Below are 21,698 nucleotides of genomic sequence, written 5' to 3' on the forward strand. Positions count from 1 at the left end.
AAAGGTACTGTAGGCAGGATTCCACATCTCCCCCTAAGCAAGATGGCGATTTGACCCATCTAAGATGGCGTTTTGAAACCCAGCACAGCCAATGCTGTCCTGTTTTCTCTGACATCACGCCCTCACGCAAGTTAAGCCCCTCCCACAAGAACGTGCGACGAACGCCCCTCGACCAATCACTGTTAGAGCCTCAGGGGCTCTTCTGATTGGTCAAAGATACCTGGAGCTGTCGAGATTCCTTTTCAGCTCAGAACAGAGACAGATGGAAACGCTGCGCCATCGCGATAGTGCTATTATGCTACACTCCTAAAGGATTATCAATGGATACTCTAACATTTAATCCAAAGAAAACACAGAAAAATTTGCACTGACTAGCAAAATCCTGCCTACAGCACCTTTAATACAATAATTTGAGCTCGTAAAAAAAAAAAAAAGTTCAGGTTCTTTGAAGCTGCTTCATCCAGATGACTGGATCTGATCAGACAGGAGAGTGATCCATCATAGAACACACACAGTCATCCATGCGGCTTCTGTACAGCTGTATCCTGTTCTCTCTCACACACACACACACACACACACACACACACACACACACACACACACACACACACACACTGGACGGACTTGCACCTGTGACATTCGTCATATGAGAAGAGCGTTGTAGTGTGTTGATGTTTGGCTCCTCGGTGTGGGGTCTGCATGTTCTCCAGGTCGTTTGCAGATTACAGCAAAATGCTTCCAGAAACTTCAAATTAGCATCAAACTCATTCAGTGAGGAGAGTTTCAGAAAGAAGCATGCTGAACTTTTGCAAACTAAACACTCTTGTTGTAATTCTAAGAAGAATCAGTGTGGCATAGTATTTAGGTCACATGTATCATTAGTTTTGATCAAGTTTATAACAAGTCTGTTCAATGTGAACTTTTTTTTTTTTGCATTTTTTCCTTTTTTTTTTTTTTTTACATTTTTGCATTAACAGATTTACACAATGTTCCAACCAAACTCCTTTTAAAACGCAGGAGTTTGATATGAGCTGGAGCAATAGTTGAACAAAATGTTGGCTGATTTAAAAGAACAACCTTGGTTACATATTTTGAAAGATGAATTACATGTGCTGATCAGCTTTTTTCTGTTTTACTGTCACTTCTGTCACCTAAAGTTTAATCTGTTTCAGGATAGTCTCAGAAATGAAACCCCCTCTGTGACATTTGAGCACTGTCCAAGCACTGATTAAATGTAGAAGTTCTTTTCTGATTTTTTTTCATACATTTTGTATTAAGCTACAAGTCTTAACCTCAATGAAGAAACACTAAGAAAAATATGTTAAGAAGGAAAAGAAACAACCAGGTTTATCTGAAAACATGAAAGCACCATCAAGCAGGATTACTATTGCAACAACTCATCGTCAGTAGGATAAAACTAACCTGATTGAACTCGGTCGATTCCAGCTCACGTTCCCTATTAGGTGTTCATTGGGTGAACAAACCAAGGCTTGGTGAATTCTGCTTCACAATGATAGGAAGAGCCAACATCGAAGGATCTAAGGTTGATATTTTACCGTGTGAGTGGAACTTTAATACGAGTACACATCACTGTTGTCTGCTTGTTAGGCCTTTAAAGAACGCAAATGGTGAAAAATGTCCAGCGTTTTCAAGAATTTGCTTCCCTGCCAATGTTAACCTGAAAATTTTCATTTTTATTGTTTCATTTTATCTTATTTTTTGTTTTTCAAATGATTCTCCATTTAATTTTAAATTGTGACTTTTCCCCTCACAGAATTAAATTATTTTTAGAAGATTCTGATTTTAATTCCAGAAATCCATCATTTTTCCCTCAGAACTTCGACTTTAAGAACCTTTTTGTTGAGAATTTAGACTTTATTTTCAGACAGCTTTATTTGAAGTTTGAAGTATTTGGCTTCTTGTTTGCAACAGACTCTGTAAACTCATGTAAACAATCAACTTTTTATTCTATTTTATGTATTTACTTTAAAAAAAAAAGTGTGGGCTCCAAAAATGACTTCTAACGATACACTTTTCCCTTTTTGGACACTTTTTTTTTCATCCATTTCCTGTTTTTTTTTAAACCCATCAGTTAACAGGACAACCAGTCATTGTGAAACACTAGAGAGGTGTGTCATCAGTTGACACGGGAACCAGTGAGACCGCAACACCGGCGTGAGCTCCGCATCCCCCTCATTGTGCGGGAGAAGACGTGCGTTGGAAGTGCGCTCCTCCAGCAGGCATGTCGGGCTCGACTTCCCCACCTCCCGCGGTGGAGGCTACGGGGACGGAGGGCTGCTCTCCCCCGGGATACAAGCCTTTTAAACCCGAGGAGCACGGCTTGGAGCGCGCGTTCCGTCTCACAGCCTACTCCGACCTGAAGGGATGAGGCTGCAAGGTCCCGCAGGAGGCTCTGCTCAAACTCCTGGCGGGACTGGAGACGGACCGGGCCGACGGGACGGGGAAGCCGGGGGACCAGCCTCCGGAGTTCGGCCAGCAGCAGCTGGCTGGCCCGCGGCTCGGTGAGGATCCGTGAAAGTTAGCCATTAGCACCTAGCATTAGCAGTTAGCTTCCGCACGCTGTCAAACAGCCGGCGTTTCACGTCAGTTAGCTGTTAGCATTAGCTAGCTTCAGTCCACTTAACAGGTTTAAACTGTTCAGTAAGTGAAAACGATTTTATTTAAATCCATTGAGGAGGTGATGTTGTTTTAGTCTTTATGTGTGTACTTTTCCCGAAGAGAGAAGAAATAACATCCGTGTGTCAGTGAAGAGAAGTTGAGTGTTATTATCAGGGATGATTCAGCAGGTTTTCTGTGAAGGTGAAGTTCAGTCAATCATTTCTCAATAAAACGTCTCTGTTTGAGCTCAGCTACTGGTTAAACTGAACTTTGAGCTGTTGCAGCAGGTATTATAGTGGTTCTCAAAGTGTGGGACGGGGTCCCCGCAGGGCGCCGGAGAGCAACAGGGAGGTCCCACTGAATGGGTGAAGTTCCAACACCCGCCCCGCCCCGCAGAGCTCAACATTCCTCCTGAGTTTATGCTGCCAGAGGCTTGCTGATGCTCTGATTCAGTAAAGTGGAATATCAGCTGATTCCATATTGGTCTGAGACCAAGGCGGATGTTTCAGTCCGTTTATGAAAAATCAAAGTGCAATGAAGTAATTCAGTTAACGATCTAATGTAGTAATGACATGCTGACTTTCACAGCTCCGGGAAAAAAAAAACAAAACATAAATGATGTGTATGTGTGCATGCAGGTGTGGGGATGGACTGCTGTGTGATCCCTCTGAGACATGGAGGACTGTCCCTGGTCCAGACCACAGACTTCTTCTACCCTCTGGTGGAAGATCCCTACATGATGGTGAGTGATGATCAGGCGTCCGCCTCCTAACGGGGGTCTCCTCACTGTCCTCGGTCTTAGCGGACGTCAGACTCGCCTGGCATCGACCCGTCAGTCTTGGGATTGGAAGGCCAGCAGATCTTATCAAAAGTGTGTGTCCTGTCTGAATGCGTTTTTTGTGTGTGTTTGACTCAGGGCAGGATAGCGTGTGCGAACGTCCTCAGTGATCTCTACGCCATGGGCATCACAGAGTGCGACAACATGCTGATGCTGCTCAGCGTCAGCCAGAAGATGAATGAGAAGGTTGGACATGTGCATTTCTGTGAGTGAACCTCCAGCTGATCCAATATTGTGTCTTAAAGAGTGTGTGTGGGTGTGTGTGTCTGGAGCAGGACCGCGAGCTGGTGATGCCTCTGATGATTCGAGGCTTTCGCGACGCAGCCGAGGAGGGCGGGACGTCTGTGACGGGCGGCCAGACTGTCATCAACCCCTGGATCATTGTAGGAGGGGTCGCATCGGTGGTCTGTCAGCCCAGCGAATTCATCATGTGAGTCAAAGTGGAGGAAATCCACATCACACCCAATTTAACACTGACTGCTGAGATTAAAGAGCCAAAACACACTGCTGAAGCAACAGCAGGTCAAGCTGAAGGCATCACTTTGATCCAGGTCTCGGTACAAATCAGGACTAGACACAGAAAATAAAGAAAAGATGTTACTGTTTCACTCTGCACCTTCTAAACGTTGCTCTGTTAATGAAGACTTTGTGCTGGTTTCGCTCTCAGGCCCGACGGCGCCGTGCCGGGAGACGTCCTGGTTCTCACCAAACCTCTGGGGACTCAGGTGGCCGTCAACGCTCACCAGTGGCTCGAGCAGGTGAGACAGCAGCGTCACTGACCTGCAGTCTGGAGCTCTGTGGGGTTTCAGCTCACTGCTCATACGGAAAAGCTTTAGTGCATCCTGCATTCGGTTTCTGAAACTAAAGTCAGATGACATCTGACATGGACGTAATCGATTGATTTGATGGGCATCAGTTCAGATCAGGAAGACGGAGTTCCACCACATTTTCTCCAGAACAACAGGGTGACACAGAGTCTTTGTGTTGAACTGTAACTCTTACAACCATTTTCTCCGCTACAGAACAGTTTTTGAATACCCGGTAATAAGTTACTCTTAGTTTTAAACTCCACAAGAGCCCTTTTGACTGAGGAGAGTGGATTGGTTTGTTCTTGAAAGCCAACCTTGAGTACAAGGGTTGGGCTTAACCTCCTTTTTGCTCTTTTGCGTTTATGTATGTTATTGTAAATTGTGTTAGATATGTATGTGTTTATGGACCCCCTCGAAAACGAGATGCTACATCTCAAGGGGCATTCCATTAATAAAACTTCAAAACTTCAAACTTCTTTGTTGCAGAATAACGAGTCTTTTTAGGGAACTTGCATAAGTATTTCCTCATACTTCCACACGGTAACTTAGATAAGGTATCATCAGTGAGTTGTTCAGATTACAGGGAGATTTCTGGTCTAGCAAGTACTTGGCTTTGGCAAGGACTGAGATGATATTTTGTTTTGAGAAGCAACAGGATCATCAGGTTTATTTAATAACTTGCTTCACTCTAACTTCACACAATGAAAGACGGTTAATTCATCTGTCCTCTGAATTTGAAGTGTTAATGTTCTCCTTCAAATGTAACACAGGCTGGTTTTTGATGCATTCAAAAAGCCTTTTAATTCATGAGTTTTTTCTAAAACACCTCCTTTGTCTCATCAGCCTGAAAGGTGGAACAAGATCAAGCTCGTCGTCACCAAAGAGGAAGTGAAAGAGGCCTATCAGGAAGCCATGTTCTCCATGGCAACACTAAACCGCACAGGTACGCCGTCTTCACGCCCGTCACTCTGACCGATCCGAGATCAGCGACTTCACTTCCCGTCCGTCTTCCGTCCCCAGCGGCGGGCCTCATGCACAAGTTCCAGGCCCACGCCGCCACCGACGTGACGGGTTTCGGCTTGTTGGGACACGCCAATAATCTGGCAGCGCAGCAACGCAACGAGGTGGCCTTCGTCATTCACAACCTGCCAATCATCGCCAAGATGACGGCGATCAGCAAAGCCTGCGGGAACATGTTCAACCTGGTTCAGGGCACCTCGGCAGAGACCTCTGGTACGAAAACCTCCTCAGCCTCGTTCCCCTGTCGGTTAAAAAGTAGCCGGCGTTTAGTGATCACACTCCTCCGCCTCCTCACACACACCCTCTGCCCTCCCCCTGCAGGCGGGCTGCTGGTGTGTCTGCCCCGAGAGCAGGCCGCCAAGTTCTGCTCCGAGATGAAGAGCCAGAGCTCGGCCGCGGGAGGCCAGGGCGCGGTGGGCGGGGCCTGGATCATCGGCATCGTGGAGAAGGGAGACCGCCGCGCCCGCATCATCGACAAGCCGCGCATCATCGAGGTCCCGCCCCGAGGCAGCCAGGCAGCCAATCAGGACAACAGCGCCACCAGCCTCGACCCCAACTCCCATCCGTCATAGAGCGTGTGCGTGCACGTGTGTGTGTGTGTGTGTGTGTGTGTGTGTGTGTGTCTCAGATCTCTGTGAGAGAAACAGACTTAATTTTCTGTGTGTTAAAAATCATGTCTTGAGCTGAGATTTATTCACACACTCGGTTTTCTTTCCTCACACACACACACACACACACCTCGCTCTGCGGCGCCTGTCTGAATAGAAAGACATTTGGGGGAAGCCCGGTGAGGTTTCTTGGTGAAGATGAAACATTCAGAATCATTCCTGTTTTAAGTGTGTGTGACTGGTTTGATTTGCTATTCTGTGTTTTGTGCGTTGCTTTTGTCAGGGTTTTTTTTTTTTTGTTTTGTTTTTTCATGGATGGTGTTGCTGTCATGTTGGTGAATGTAAGTGCTTCCTGGCTCCGCCCACAGCGCTCAGAGGGAAGGCTTGAGCAGCTTCCCTTTGGGCCGGGCTGGCCGGTGCTCAGGATGTAACCCCACCCCCCCCCGCCTCCTGTTACAGCTTGATTGGCCCTCTGATGCTAAGTCCCGCCCACCTTTCCTAACTCATGAAGCGCTGCCCATTAAACCCCAAACCCAGCGGGCCGGGCCGTGTGGATGTACGCCTTCGGATCGGGGGCGTCGGACTCCGAGCATCGGAGGTCCCAAGCTGTCTGTGTTTGTAGAGTTCTTGCTTTTCACAATCAATAAAATCATGAATAACTTGGAGTGTCGGTCTGTTTGTCTGTTATGGCAGAGCAGTGTGAGCAAAGGTTACTTTAGAGCTTCACACATCATGATCAGTGTGGCCCTCCGACCTCATTCCATCCACTTCAGTCTGCATACACATACTCCCAGGCAGACTTCACACTTCCCTCCTCCACCTGCTCCTGGATCAGAGACTTCCTGTTGAACATGAACTAAGCTTTAATGATATTACATTAAAATGTCATGTGGAAACAAAAATATGGAAGTTCCTCTGATAGTTGCTACATTGCAACAAGAAGTAGGGGAATCCCCAACAGTGTGTTTGAGTCAAGAATTTCATACATGCGGTCCACGGACCAAAATATGGTTCTATGATAGCTCTCACTTGACTCTGCTTCCTGCTTGGGTTCCTGGGAAATGACTTATTCTATCATCTCTATTCATACATGTGTATAAAATATTTTGTTTGTCTCACAAAATTGTGCTTTATCTTAGAAGCTATTAGTTTGCATTTATAAATTTCACGAAAGCCAAAAGAGTAAAATAGGGTGTTTTTTTTATTATTATTATTGATCTGTGACGATATTTCTGATTCTGATCTGGTGGTTTGTAATTCACGGCAGTTACCGCTGGTCACCACAGCGGGCAGCAGAGAGCAGCAGAGCGCCGCGCAGGAGGAAACCGCCACACGCGAAGAAGAGCTGCGGAAGTGTGCAGGGTGTAAACAATCCGAACATCATAAGGGGAAGAAGTCGTCTTTAAATCTTTATGTTACCTGCTGAAAGGTAAATACTTCTCTGAATGAACGCTTTGTATATTGATCTGAGGTTTTATTGTGCAATTGGAGAATTAAAGCAGCCACGTTCAGTCTCTTCTGTTGAACTTTGTCGTTTTTAAATTGGGTTACATTGTCTGACAGACACCGGTGAGATCATGGATGCGAATGAATTAATGAGCGGGTTTTTTCTCTTTCTGCCAAAACATAACTGTCTAAAAATGAACCAAATGCAATGTTGAGGCTGCCATTGTCAACATCGACATCTTACACCCACTGACTTTATCTGAACTCAGGACTAAGCTGAAGAAGATGAATGAGAATTCAGATGAAAACTGTGTTTTTCAGTCTGGTTCCTCATGGATCAGAGTGAGACCTCCAAATGATTTCTGGATCAGTTTTGGTCTGGAACTGATAAGAAGATAGATGGATGGTGGACGGATGGTCCTCCTTCTCCATTGACCTGGTTTCTTTGAGGTTAGATAGATATACAGTCAGCTGGATGATCCACGGTTCACATTCATCCAGATGTTGACAGTCCAGACTTCAGGCTCCATTCTACCTCCATGTGTTTGTAGTTCAGTGTGACACTGTGATGCAGCGTTGTGTTTCTCTCTGTCTGTCCATACAGTCAGCATGCCTTACCTTGGCAACGAGGAGACGGTGAAAGAGCTGCGCAGAGCTCTGAGCAACCCCAACATCCAGTGTGACCAGCTGCGCTACAGGAACACCGTCCTCAGAGTCATCAGGTAGCTCACACTGACCCACCGTTCATCTGTCAGAGGATCAGTGGCCAGAAAGAGGAGCGACACGGGTCAACACATTGCTTTAGACATGGGAGGAACATTGATCACTGTGAGGGCCACAGAAATACGCTTCCCACCACCTGAGGGCCATGCTGTGTAAGAGCCACATGACTTTAACTGAATATCAACAGCAAATTTAACAAAAAATACTAATTTTATATCCTTTATTTTAAACAACTTGCATGTGTTTGTCAGCTCAAGACAAACCTGAATATTTTTCAAATGCCAAGTCGTTCAAATGTACTTAAAATAAACCTAATGCTAATATTTGTGGAATCAATAATTTGTGATTATCTGGAAAGTGGAAAACAGGCTTAAAAGTGGGAGGAGAGGTGTCACTACTAATGACTCCTTGAGGGCATGGTTATTTTTTTTTGTTTAAGGAAAACCAACATTTATTTACTTACTCATGAAACAGAAATATCTGATGCTTCACACAACTGAAAACATTGTATCACAGAATCACAGACCAGACTTTGGCTAACATTTCACATATCCAAAGCATTTTTTTTAATAATGGAAAACCAATTTCCCCATCTATCTGAAATTTCTTCTAAGGAAAACATCTGTATCACATCATGCAGCAAAACTTATCGATGATTGATGCAGAAAACAGTAAATTTTGTGTAGACTTTTTATTAATGTGCACATTTGTCCCTCATGGCTGAAGAGACTGGTGAATTAAACTCTGGATTAATTTGTCTATTGTACTTCCCTCAAAATTCAGAATGGTTTTTTATGGCATTTAATGGTTTCTAGTGTTATTTTCTAAACAAATAATAATAATAATAATAATAATAATGATATACTAAAGAACAGAATTATTAAACTCTTGCTTAAAGGCAGCAAGGTGCTGACTGGATGAGATTCTTACTGCACACTGTAAATCTGCACATCGAGCTGCTTACTTAAAGCATCCCATCCCTCAGTCAGAGAGAAAAAGTGACTTTTTAAATACAGCTGATGTTCACTTTTAATTCAACTGCCTGAAATCTCTTCCACCATGTTTATACGGAAGTTGCACATTGAACAGATCGTGATGGTCTTTAGGCCTTCAGTCTTAAAACTGCCTTACTGGATTCGACCACCAGGTGTCACTGTCTGCCTCCTAAAGGAAATATTGAAGCTTCAGTTTAGGCACCAAACCCTCAGATGTCATTCACCTGCTGTAACTCAGCAAAAGCACAACTTTCAAATAAATGTGTGCTCAGCCTTGAGAGAAAAAGGAGAGAGAGAGAGAGCTGCAGCCTCCAATAGAAGGCTGGTAAAAGCGGTCGGTTTCAGTACAAGCTCAAAATCTGTTTAAAGTTTTTCATGAATTGAGGAAAACCAGACGCCCCAGACTGGATGTGAAGCTTGGACACGTCTGAGGGAAAGAAGACGTTTGGTTACCCTGCTTTAAAACCTTGCTTTAGTATGAATGTCCTTCAAAATATCAGTATTTACACTATGGTTTCCAACTGCAATAAAAAGAGTTTTCATGCTTTAAAGACCGTTGCGGCGAATTTATTCTGTATTTAAAATCTGCAGTCCAAGTTCCACCATCCAGCTGTAAAACAGAGAATTTAACAGGTACAGGGTGGTACATTATTACTCCACATTATAGTGAAACAAGAACAAAAACAGTGATTTTTTTTTCTTTTTCTTTTCTTTATATACTAGAACTCAGTGAAAAATGTGTCCCTGCAAGGAGGTCAAGTAGTGATGTTTGCGTAGATAATGCCTCAGTCGTAGATGTTTAGAAAAATCTTTGGCTAGAAGATTCTATTTTTGTTGGAGTTGCTGGAAGCTCATTAGATTCCCACCGTTTGACCGAACAACGTAAGGAATTGAATTTTCATGACTTTCTACAAAAACTGAACTTGTTGAAAGTGCGGTTTGTCTCCCGGTGTTTTGGCCCAGTTTGCATTCTCCCATGGTTTTGTTTTGGACCCAGAAGGCCTGATTCAGTGCGAATGGCCGATCCGCTCTGGAGAAACAGCTGTCAGTGTTCTTCCTGTTCAGTCCTCATGGGGTTCATGGGGCAATATGGAGGTTAAAAAAAAAAAACCCAGAGATAACTATCCATTCCACTTCCTCCAGCTTCTCCTTGGAGACCCTCAGGGATTTAACCTTTGCCCCTGTTGGTCATTTGCTGAAGCAAGGAAATAAATAGATTCTGTCTTTTAAACAGTTAATTGTGTATCTTTGTGTGAATCAGTTACAGATTTATTGCGCTTTATCTTCATATTTAACATGATAAAACATGGCTGTTGGTCCGGTCCGTTGCCATATGTGTGTTTAGTGTCGACATGATAGTAACAATAATTTTGCATTGTCCTTCTGCTTTGTGTGTGAGATCTCTTCCTTTCAGATTCGTCTGGAAGCTGACGACCGATATAAACTGAAATGTTTTTATGACTCCATATCAGATGAATCGTTTAATAAGCAGCACTTAGTGCAGCTTCTCCGGTTTAGCTGCAGTTTTCCCCTTCATGAAGCAGCTTCATATGTAAACAGCTCATCTTTCACATCCACATGTTGAAAGCTGGACTGTGGGCTGAACAGTGGAGTCTGGCTTCCTTCTGTCTGACTCCTTTAACCCACTTCTTGGTGTTCAGAAAGTGGATCCTGAGACAGAAGACTGTCCCCTCCGTTTGGTCCAGGCTGCGTTCACGATATGAGCTTTCCTTTTTCCATTGTTCTAGCTTATCTTTTGCCCTCTTGTTTCTTTCTTTCTCCAGCTTTCCCTCTCTTTTCTCTTTCTCTCCGGGCCCCTGTGACTTTTTAATTGCCTTCCCCTGAGCTTTCCTCTGCTCCCGCGTCCCTCGCTGACACCTTCCTGGTGCCTCTTCCTGCCGATTCACTGGCTGCAACAGACACAGTTTGGGATATCTCGCCTGTGCGTGACCTGCTGAAGACTCCGCTATTAAAGCCACTAAGCTCCACGGCCACGCAGACAGACCCCTCCGTTCTGGGTCACATTAGCCACAACAACAAATCCTTCTTCTGTCTGTTTCACAGCACAGCAGAGAAACTTGAGGTGGGCTGACCTTTGACCTCTCAGAATCGCTCGCATTCTGCAGGATTTTTTTCTACCTCGGTGAAAAACAGTCGGCCCATGCAGCCAGATTTCCTGGCAGCTGTGGCTGTTTTCAAAGTACTTTATAAATAAATAAAAGTTGAGTTTTCAGAGAATTTGTGGAATAGTTTGAGATTCCACCCGGGGATGGTGGCTCCGACATGGGAACGGTTCAGCTGGGCAGAATTTGATCTTTTTTTCATGAAAAATAAACGCAAACCTCGCTCTGTTCGTTTCTACGACAGACCAGAATGCACTGCTGGACGAGGATGAGGATGCAGTAGCTCACCCTTCATTTAACTGGCTCCTGTAGCCTTTTCGCCTCATGATGCTCGTGGCCCCCTAGTGGCCAAGTGAAGTCATGGCGTGCAGAGATGAGCAGTGTGCCGGCAGCTCCCTGCCCACGGGGTCTCCTCTCTGAAGCGAGAGCAGCGGTGACTCACCCACGCCCAGAGGGCGGCAGCATGCCCACCTACTGAAAGATCCATTTTATTCACAAAGGGCCTGTCTTTAAAGTGATGGCAACAATTCAGAGCGCACGGGCCTCGTCCACTGGAGGCCTGTATGTGGGGGGGGCACCTTCTACCTGTATGTGTTGTACCTGGTTCCTCTCCTGCAGGGACCAGAAGTTAAAGCCGTGGCGTGTCCTCCTCAGGTCCATGTCCCAAGGCGTGGACGTGTCGGGCCTGTTCAGTGAGATGGTGAAGGCCTGCGCCACCGTGGACATCGTCCAGAAGAAGCTGGTGTACGTCTTCCTGTGCTCCTACGCCGCCGTGAACCCGGAGCTGTCTCTGCTCGTGATCAACACGCTGAGGAAAGACTGTCAGGACCCCAACCCCATGGTCCGCAGCCTGGCCCTGAGGAACATGACCAACCTGAGGTGGGCCGCCGCCGCCGCCGCCGCCGCCGGGCAGCGCCTCCAGCCGGTGAGTGGCGGTGTTGTGACGGTGTTGTGACGGTGTTGTGCCTGCAGGTTGCCCAGCCTGGTGGAGTACGTGGAGCAGCCTCTGACGGCAGGACTTCGGGACCGAGCGGCGTGTGTGCGGCGGGTGGCCGTCCTGGGCTGGGCCAAACTGCACCACCTGCAGCCCGACTCCGAGATCGGTGCCGTGCCACGACTCTGACCCCTCCTCTCCAGCCGGAGCGCCTGGATGTGTTTTTAACTGCTTTACACCTGGGCTGTGTTCTCCCCCGCCAGACGCCGTGGTGGTGAACGAGCTGTACAGCCTGCTGAGGGATCCGGACCCCGTGGTGATGGTGAACTGCCTCCGAGCCCTGGAGGAGATCCTGAAGGAGGAGGGGGGCGTCGCCATCAACAAACCCATCACCCATCACCTCCTCAACAGGTGGGACGAACCACTCACCTCACTGATTTACAGTCATCCGTTAACTTCAGACATGTTTTAGGAGAAAAAACCCGCACATGAACAAAGAACATGCAAACTCCACACAGGAAGGCCTCCAGCTCCAGCAGCGCAGCGTGCGAGACGCAGCCGTTCATATCAGCATCAGCAGAGTGTTGGAGTTGTGTGTATTTCCAGGTCCAGACTGTTGGTCTGGCCTGTTTGTGGCTGTTGACTGAGATGAGTTTACAGCCTCTGCACGCCGAGGCTTAATGTGCAGAACTGATCCGGTCCCTCCGCGCCGCCGCCGCTCGCCATCCATCCACTCGCAGATAATCACATAAGCAGAGGCTGATCGCTTCCTGCCAGCCTCCTCCTGCTGGGAGTGCATCAGAGGTCACAAAACACCGGCTTTGAATGTTTGCTTTGGTTATTCAACCTAAACTGTAGCTTTTTCCTCAAGAATTCAGTGTGTTGTTTTCTGAGGCTGAATTAAAGTGTGTGTGTCCTCAGGCTGAAGGAGTGTGACCTCTGGGGTCAGTGCGAGGTGCTGAGGTTCCTCCAGCGCTACAGGCCCAAATCTGAAGACGAGCTCTTCGACATCCTGTCTCTGCTGGACGCCTCGCTGGTCAGCCCCCACCCTCCCGTCATGGCCGCCACCCTCAGCCTCTTCCTGAGCCTGTGCTCCGGCGTGCCCTCCGTCAGCCTGGCGGCTCTGGAGCGGGTGCGTGGGCCTCTGCTGGCGGCCTGCGGGAGCGGCTCCAGAGAAATGAAGTTCGCGGCTCTGTGCCACATACAGGTCCGTGAGACCCAGTCGGATACCTTCATCTCTGGGTCTGAAGTTGAGTTATTTTCCATCCTGGATGTGGCTCTTACCGTAAATCAGCAACATGTTGTGACAGGTTGCCTGTAACGCTGTTGCCTTCAGCTTTTAGGAGCGAGGCATGTGTGCACAAAACACAAACTGCCATTCAGATCACGGTTGGCAAATGATTACGTCTGCCCAGTAAATGAGTCTGTTGGCGTGAAGCGTTAGAAGCTCGGTGTGAGGAGAAGAGGTGTGTTTGGTGTCAGCGTTTACAGTCTGATGTGTGACAGTGGAATGATGGCCACACCGTTTGAGAGAACGCTCGTGGTTCGTTTGTGCTCTTGCAGCTGCTGCTGCGCTCCATCCCGGGCCTGCTGGGAGCTCACTACAAGCGTTTCTTCTGCGGCTACGCCGAGCCGGCCTACATCAAGCAGAGGAAGATGCAGGTACGGCCGTTTACCGCCGTGTGTCGGCCACCTGACCTGGCGCTGTGGGATGTGGCTCCCGTCCCCCCGGCCAGCGGTTCATCCACACTGCAAACATTCTTCCCCCCCCTTTGACTTGTGGGTGATTCAGAGCCACGCCTTCTCGGCTGCATTAAAGCGGGCCTCCTTTGGTTTGCAGGTGCTGGTGGAGCTGGTGAACGACGACAACGTGGGAATGTTGCTGGACGAGCTGAAAGGTTACTGCACGGATGTCAACCCCGACACGGCCCAGACGGCCATCTCTGCCATCGGTAAATCCACCGTCTGATCCGAAGCGGGTGGTGCGGTCCTGCCCGGGTCAGGAAAACACATCAAGCATTGAGTTCTCATTTAGAATAGGTTTACAGGGGAGCTTCAGAGCTTCTTCAGTTCCAGACTTTAGCAAACTCATGGATCTGTCCAGATCGCTGTGTTTTCACTCCACATGTGGATCTATCCAGCTGCTCACGTCTTGTCTTGTCTTTTTATCGTATTTTGAACCTTTGTTTCTTAGACTGAATAAATCCGTGCGTGGTTTCAGATCATGTGTTTTATTTATTGAGCCGTTGACATGTTTTTCCTCAGGCCTCCCTGTGGTGAGATTAGGCTCCGGATCAGCTGAACTAATTCAACACGTCTGTGTTTAATCAGCGTCTCTGTTTACATCCTGATCGCATCGTTTCAGGTCGCATCGGACGAAGCTACAGCGACAAATGTCTGGAGATCCTCACCGGACTGCTGGGCCTGAAGCAGGATCACATCACCTCTGGTAAGGATTTCTTCCTGAGCTCCCACAATCAGATGTAAACAGGCCGGAGAGCAGCTGTCAACACACAGCTGCCTGAGCGGCGCTGTGTTCTCCCCTCAGTAAGTGGATTTCTCTGCGTCTGTCTCTCCTCAGCGGTGGTGCAGACCATGCGTGACCTTATCTGGGTGTGTCCTCAGTGCAGCGACACTGTTTGCTCCTCACTGGAAGGCTGCGAGGAGACGCTGCAGGACAGCCAGGTCAGACTCCTGTTGATGCACACACACGCCTCCCCGGCTCTTACTCGTGAGGTCAAGGGGAGAGAGCTGATGTATTTGTGAGCAGCACGGTCTGAAAACTGGACCGAAAATCATGGATGAGTCGGCGTTTGCGAGCAGGACTGAATCACGCATTATCGCATTATGACTGGATTCCTGCTCGGCCGTAGCAAACAAAGAAATGAATGTCCTCTTCCCTGTCGATGGTTGAACAGATGACCTGAGCACCGGTGGTGGCTGGAGACAAAGAACCACTCAGCTTAACAGGAAAAAAAAAAACAAAACATTTGCTTCTTATGTTAAAACCGCCTCAGTTTGCATATGAAAATCCGACTCTGCACTGCCTGCGTTCTTCATTTCCAGTGGACTAGAAGAGAAACCAGGGTGGTTTGTTGTTCTTTTTGCATGAAATCAGCCGCCAGTTTGTCTGAGACAGTATCAGATTAAATTTATTTCCATAACACCATCCAGAGAAGGCAAGGCAAAGAACAAACAAGAAAAACATTTGAAAGGAGAACATCTCAGCAAGACAGTAAATAGTAAACACAAAAGATAATTTGAATTATAAAAGCAAACATAATGCAGAAGTCACAGCAGGTAAATATAAAGACTGACTACTGATAATCCCAGCAGTAAGGTCGATATCCACTTTAGTAATCGCTAAATTTAAATCAGTCCATGATTTTAATACGATGAGCTGATTTCAAACACTCTGGAAGTTTGTTCCAAGGTGGGAACATTTTCCCTGTGGTGACTGAATGAACCTGATCCAGATTACCTGAAGGGTCTGGACCCTTTATGACAGGAGGAAATACAGATTCACTTCTATCTGAGACCTTATTTTCATTAGTGGGAGGGAGATGCTCTATGATGTGGATGTTGTACCTGTCTGAAAGAATCAGATTTCTGACGTGAAGACGGATGAAAAGCAGCAGGCTGTCTCTTCTTCCGAGCTAATGTTTGACTGAGGAGGTGATGGACGTTCGAGGCGAAGGGGAAACACGTTGTTCCTCAGAGTTCATCGTGGCTCATGTTGGATTGGGTCAGCTTGGGGTTAATGAGGCCTTCTTCCTTCAGTAAACAGAAGTTTAGTAAAACAGTAACCAGTGAGACAACAGCTCTAGGGAAGGATAGTAGTCGTCGTTTGAGCAGTACAGAAAGAAACGGTGTGATTGAGTGATCAACTGGGCTGTTTGGGGGAGGATCATGTGATCAGGATGCCCCCCGCTAATTCTGTTATTGATTTCTTATTGTTAAGAAAAGAATCACAGAAACGCCAGTTTAAAAACCCGAAGCTGTCCTCCAGTGTTGAGTTGACTGTTGTAGACGGCGAGCTCTGAGGCGTCCGGCTCCGCTCGGAGCCGCAGACACGTCGGGGCCTGCTTTGCATACGATGGACTCATCAGCATATTTACACAGCTGCTCAGACGGGCGCTCACGTCCCGGCAGCTTCTTGGGGATTTCAGAGGTGGGGGGAACGGTTAGAGTCAAGCGTTCAGTCACAGGTACGAGACAAAACGCAGGATCAGTGTTTGATGTGAGAAGCCGTTTAAAACATGTGGATCAGTGGCAGCTGGCCAACAGAGGGCGCTAGGGCCGCCCCCAAAACAGAATAAAAAACCCAACAAAATAAACTAATAAACTGTCATAATGTGCAATATGTTGATGCCACCAAACTTCCAACGTGCTTTGAACTGCGTGAGCTTCATATTCTATAAACAATCTGGAATAAAAGAGCAGATTTTTGGATCTTCAGCCTTGATTATTGCATTGCAGACTCTGAGGATGAGCCTCTGACTGCTGTTTCCTGTCAGCTAACTGTGGAGCCAATCAGACGCTCTCCCGGTGGCTCTGATGATGGATGAGTGTCCTTTGTGGTGTTGAAGACTCCATTAGTCCTGAAGGAAGTTCTGTTTATGCAGCACCAGACTACTGGGAATCCATTTCTGGCCTGACTGGTCTGGACACAATCCTCAGCTGGTATGTACAACCTCGGTGCCAGTCGGCTGTCTGGAGGCTGAGCAGCTTCGCAGCTCCTTCATCTCCAGGAAGAAAGTGAAGGAGAGGTGCCAAAACTAGGTAAAGGGAGAACGGGCAAGTCTGGCTTGTTCTCCTCTCCAGAACTGAAGAGGCATTGAGGACCGCATTAACTCCAGCACCTGAATGATTTGCGTAAAAAGCCTCCCAGTTTTGGTGGGTTGATAGGCTGCCACAGAAGAGAAGTGTCATGGTGTCACTGGACCTGAGACATCTACGAATATCTGGAGATAAAGAGGAGCTGAAAAGACACCCGAACGTTTCAGAGGAGTTCAGACAGCACAGACTCTGCTGGAGGCGCCAAGGGACTCGTCTCTACAGAGTCCTGACAGGAAGCAGCAGACAGCAGCTGTGTGAGAATAAAGATGGAAGCAGAAGAAAGCTCTGTACACATCGTTACATACATTATTATGTCCATTAATAGACATGAAAACATTAAAGGGATACTTCAACATTTTGGCAAATTGACCCATTTAGCACAATTCGTTAGTCATTTGGAACAGCATACTTACTTTTTTTGTGAGGGCGAGCTGTTGTTTATTCAGAGGTGAGTCGGGGAAGGTTTTCGGGACGGACACAATGGAAGTGGATGGTATTTTTGTTCCCCCTCGTCAAACTCATCCAATACAAAATCCAACAACCCCAAAACACTTTGGTGGACACGTTATAATCCGCACATTCACTACGCTGTGAAATATTAATGCAAAATTACCAGATTGAGTTGTTTATGCGAAGATTGCTGAGACGGAACTACTTACTAAACATGGCGTCTGGGCGTAGTGATTTCAAAAGAAAAAGTAGTTCCCAGTATTTGCTTCAGTGTCGTAACGCTACAATATTATTTGCTGGTGTTCCACAGCGTAGTGAATGTGTGGATTATAACGTGTCCACCAAAGTGTTTTGGGGTTGTTGGATTGTGTATTTGATGAGTTTGACGAGGGGGAACAAAAATACCATTCACTTTCATTGTGTCCGTCCCGAAAACCTTCCCCGACTCACCTCTGAATAAACAACAGCTCGCCCTCACAAAAAAAGTAAGTATGCTGTTCGAAATGACTGAGGAATTGTGCTAAATGGGCCAATTTGCCAAAATGTTGAAGTATCGCTTTAAGGCATGAGGTGGAAGCAGTGAAACAACGAAAACACCATAAAACAATAAGAACAATAAAAATGAAAGCAGAGTATCAAACTGGATTTACAGCCAAGGAGTGAAGAAAGAATTCAGTCTGGTTGAGTAGTTATGAATCCACCTGTTGGATTTAATGTATTGTAATCCCTCTCATGGAAAAAAAAAAAAACTTTTTAGCTTATTTTTGTCAACATGTTGATATTGGAACCAGGTGTCTTCTATATGCAGTTAACTATAACGTTCTTATGCTTTTCTCCACATGGTTCAGTAGTTAGCAGTTAATCATCAACCAGAAACTAATATGTTTCATCCAGTTTTTCATCCACGTGTATGGAAACACTCCCTCCCCACCTTTGTTTCTCCTGTTTATATCCTCAGCTCAAAGTCCGTTTCTTTTCCAGCATTGATCCAGGTTTCAGGTATTATAGTCTCATTAAATAGATCTGAGAATATCTGTAAATGTCCCTTGATCTTATTGAAGTTGGCATAGAGACTTCTGCTCTTGAAATGAATAAGTGACGGTGTGTTCAGGTGGTATTGTTCCCCACTGTAGGAAGAACGATTGTCATTAAAGCCATAGAAAATCTATTATCTATTATCTGGGTCTACAGTCTGTTCCAAACCCAGTGTATATTATATTCATTATTTTCGCCACTTTTTTGAGCTTTTCCATCATTGTATGTAGTTAGACGTTCATTCAGAAACACGTGTTCAGCTGAGTTTCTGCCTCTGGTTCAGGAAGGCCGTCTTATGTCATGTTTACGTCTTCGACCAGCTCCAGTCTTCCTTTCTGCTTCACCCTGACGGCTGACGTTTCCTCTCCAAGACAGCCGAGCGAATCTTTAATGCCGCCGACTTCCTCGGCCGTGGCAGCCCAGCCGTGGAGACGTTTCTTTGACCCGTTGGCCGATTCTGAGCCGATGAGAGTAAAACGAGACGGCGGTCTCAAGTCTTAAACCGGAAAGTTTAAGACAGAGAAAGAAACGAGGAATTGACGTAACCATGAAGCTTGAAGTGCAATGTTTCATTCAACACAAGACCCTAACCCTCCGGTTCAAACTCTTGATCGCCACGGGCCTGGAAACGCTTTCTTTTGCTTGAACTGGCCGTCGCTGCCTCCTGAAGGACTGATGATCACAATCACCTCCTCCTCTCACACCGCTGAGGGCCGGATGTCCACTAACTCTGCTCGTCCTCCACCGGCAGGGCAGGCAGGCTCTGCTGTGGCTGCTGGGAGTGTACGGAGAGCGGATCTCCAGCGCCCCCTACACTCTGGAGGGCTTCATCGACGAGGTGAAGAGCGAGATCTCTCCGGGAGTCAAGATGGAGCTGCTGACGGCCGCCGTGAGGCTGTTCCTGTGTCGCCCCGCCGAGACGCAAGACATGCTGGGAAGGTTGCTGCACTACTGCATAGGTGTGTGTGTGTGTGTGTGTGTGTGTGTGTCTCCGCTTGTCTTCACACACTCATCCAGTCCAGACGCTCCGGGCATCAGAACTGTGTGGCCTAAAGAGACGTCTGATGCTTGTGTTCCAGAGGAGGAGGCGGACATGTGCGTGCGGGATCAGGCGCTGCTCTACTACCGCCTGCTGCTCTGCGGCCTGGACCAGACGCGCCGGGTCCTCCAGGCGCGCCGGTCGGACCCCTCGCTGGGCGTGTTCATCGGCCGGCCGGCGGAGCCCGTCGGCCAGTGGGCTCGCAGCTTCAACACCCTGGAGCCCCTGAAGGACGGCGCCGTGGAGACGGAGCCCGCCAGCAGGGGGAGTCCAGAACACGTGACCTTCGACCCCAAGCCACGCTCGGACCTGCCAGAGACGCTGAGCTGCAGCTACAGCGAGACGGGCCGGTCGGGTCAGTGAACTCTGTTTTATTCCCATCAAACTTCTGAAGACCAGCTGCTGGTTTAGTTTTCCTGATCCTCCTTCGTCTGATGCCTCCTTGGTCTCGTCTTCTCTTGGGGTGCAGAAGATGGCGACGGCGACGGCGGCGATGGCGCCCAGCCTCCAGACTCTCGCTCTGCTGTCATGGCTTCCAGCACTGCGGCCCCCCTCAGCCTGTCCCTGTCCCCTCCGCTCAGCCCAGAGGAGTTTGAACGGCTGTGGCTGCAGCGGCAGGCCCTGCAGGACGAGCCAGGTAAAGACAGGAACGACGGCGGAATTGATCCGACTGTGATTGATCGACAAAAGCGTTGGATGTTTCTCGGTACATTCACTCAGTCCAGATTTTAAGTTCCTAAGAAAACGTCTCTACGGGGTGAAGTATCCTTTAAGTCAGCGTCAGCATTTGGAATCGACTGAAGCCTCCAGCAGTTACTGGTCCTCTGATAACAGGGAGAGAAGAAAACCTCCACACCAGCTAACACATCGCTCTGTGTGTTTTTCCTTCAAGGTTGTGAAGGAGCCAGAGAGGAGGAGGACTGTGTGTGGGTAGAAGAGTGTATCGAGTGCCCGACCGTCCCTCACTGCTCCCCGCAAAGCCTGCAGGCCGCCATGCAGCTGGTCAACATCCAGGCGCTGGCCTTCACGCCGCCGCAGGCGCTGCCCTGGAGGGTCTACCTGTACACGCACGCCCGGCGCGGCACGGCGCGGCGCTCGCTCGTCCTGGGCGAGCTGCTGTACACGGGGGCGGCGTGCCGGCTCGGAGACGGGCGGGCGGAGGACGAGCAAACAGAGGCGACAGCTGCCGGGCGGGCCGAGGGAGAGGACGGAGAGAGGAGGGGAATCAAAGTCACTCTGAGGCTGCAGCCGAGAGACGAAACCTGTCTGAGAGGATTTCTGTCCGTTCTGACCACGGTGCTGAACACTCTGACTGAACACAGTGATTAAATACCGGATAGCGGGTCGGCAGAGATGGACACATGAAAAAAATCCTCTACAGCCTTGTTTGGAAATTAAATGTTGTTAATAAAGTATTTAAACCAACGTAAAGGTGTGGTGCTGTTAGCATGTGTGACGCCTGGGAGAAGGAATAACAGTTCAACGCCTGTTGGAGCCATTTCTACCAGCAGTCAGCGGTGCTGTTATCTGCCTCCCAGCTGATTTACGGGCCCACTAACTGGCACAGGCGTGGTGCATTCTGGAGCTCTATTGTCTTTGAGCGCGGCATGATGTGGAGGCCACGCTCTCCGAGGGTGTTCCTCCTTATTAAATCAGAAGCAGTCTGAGTGGAACGGGTAGTGATGCAGCTCCTGCAGCTCTCCCGCTCACGAAAAGACGCAAAACTTACCACAAAAGCAAAATTTCACAGCTCAAGTCCTCCTACGGGAGCTTTTTGGTAATGAGACTAACGCTTTTGGGAATGGATCAACAGCCACAGTCTGCACTGAATCTTTAAAGTGAAAACTGAACCTGACCGGAAAGAAAACAAGGATGAGTTTAACCATGAGCCCAAAGACGACAGCATCAACACACATTGTAAACCAGCTCCGCGTCAATCTTTTATCTGGGATCCATCTGTCAGGACTTGATGTGCAACAGAGGAACCAATCAGGAGAATGTCCGATATCCAACTCTTTATTCTCCACTGCTGTCCTCCTCCTCCTCCTCCTCCTCCTCCTCCTTTCCAGTGTCAACCAGAATTATCTAGAAAACCAGAAAAATCTGCGTTCTGTGGTGTGAAGTCATCAGACATGTACAATTGTTCTATGTTCAAAATGTACGTTTTTAATTTGTCTCATATCTTCTCTCTAAGTTTTGCTGCATTCATTAAATATGCCC

The 21,698-nt window shown here is 47.7% G+C and overlaps 2 protein-coding genes across 4 annotated transcripts; both read left to right on the forward strand.

The window, feature by feature from the left end:
• Positions 1-2,151: 2,151 nt before the first annotated feature.
• Positions 2,152-19,417, forward strand: sephs3 (selenophosphate synthetase 3). 2 transcript variants are annotated; one of them, XM_030117993.1, is made up of 9 exons: positions 2,152-2,522; positions 3,258-3,361; positions 3,536-3,643; positions 3,733-3,887; positions 4,125-4,215; positions 5,110-5,209; positions 5,287-5,499; positions 5,608-5,907; positions 19,399-19,417. In XM_030117993.1, the coding sequence occupies exons 1-8, from the start codon at positions 2,243-2,245 to the stop codon at positions 5,856-5,858; spliced, it is 1,302 nt and encodes a 433-aa protein (XP_029973853.1). In that variant the 5' UTR covers positions 2,152-2,242; the 3' UTR covers positions 5,859-5,907; positions 19,399-19,417. The 2 variants fall into 2 exon arrangements, with proteins under 2 accessions (XP_029973853.1, XP_029973852.1); XM_030117992.1 differs by lacking the exon at positions 19,399-19,417 and having other exon boundaries at positions 5,608-6,559.
• ap4b1 (adaptor related protein complex 4 subunit beta 1) lies at positions 7,228-20,897 on the forward strand. 2 transcript variants are annotated; one of them, XM_030117984.1, is made up of 14 exons: positions 7,228-7,323; positions 7,945-8,062; positions 11,836-12,060; positions 12,154-12,284; positions 12,379-12,526; positions 13,037-13,322; positions 13,679-13,777; positions 13,956-14,067; positions 14,481-14,564; positions 14,697-14,800; positions 19,191-19,398; positions 19,519-19,833; positions 19,948-20,115; positions 20,371-20,897. In XM_030117984.1, the coding sequence occupies exons 2-14, from the start codon at positions 7,950-7,952 to the stop codon at positions 20,805-20,807; spliced, it is 2,430 nt and encodes an 809-aa protein (XP_029973844.1). In that variant the 5' UTR covers positions 7,228-7,323; positions 7,945-7,949; the 3' UTR covers positions 20,808-20,897. The 2 variants fall into 2 exon arrangements, with proteins under 2 accessions (XP_029973844.1, XP_029973845.1); XM_030117985.1 differs by having other exon boundaries at positions 19,951-20,115.
• Positions 20,898-21,698: the final 801 nt, after the last annotated feature.

This window comes from Salarias fasciatus, chromosome 20 (genome assembly GCF_902148845.1).
Source record: "Salarias fasciatus chromosome 20, fSalaFa1.1, whole genome shotgun sequence".
Classification (NCBI taxonomy): Eukaryota; Metazoa; Chordata; class Actinopteri; order Blenniiformes; family Blenniidae; genus Salarias; species Salarias fasciatus.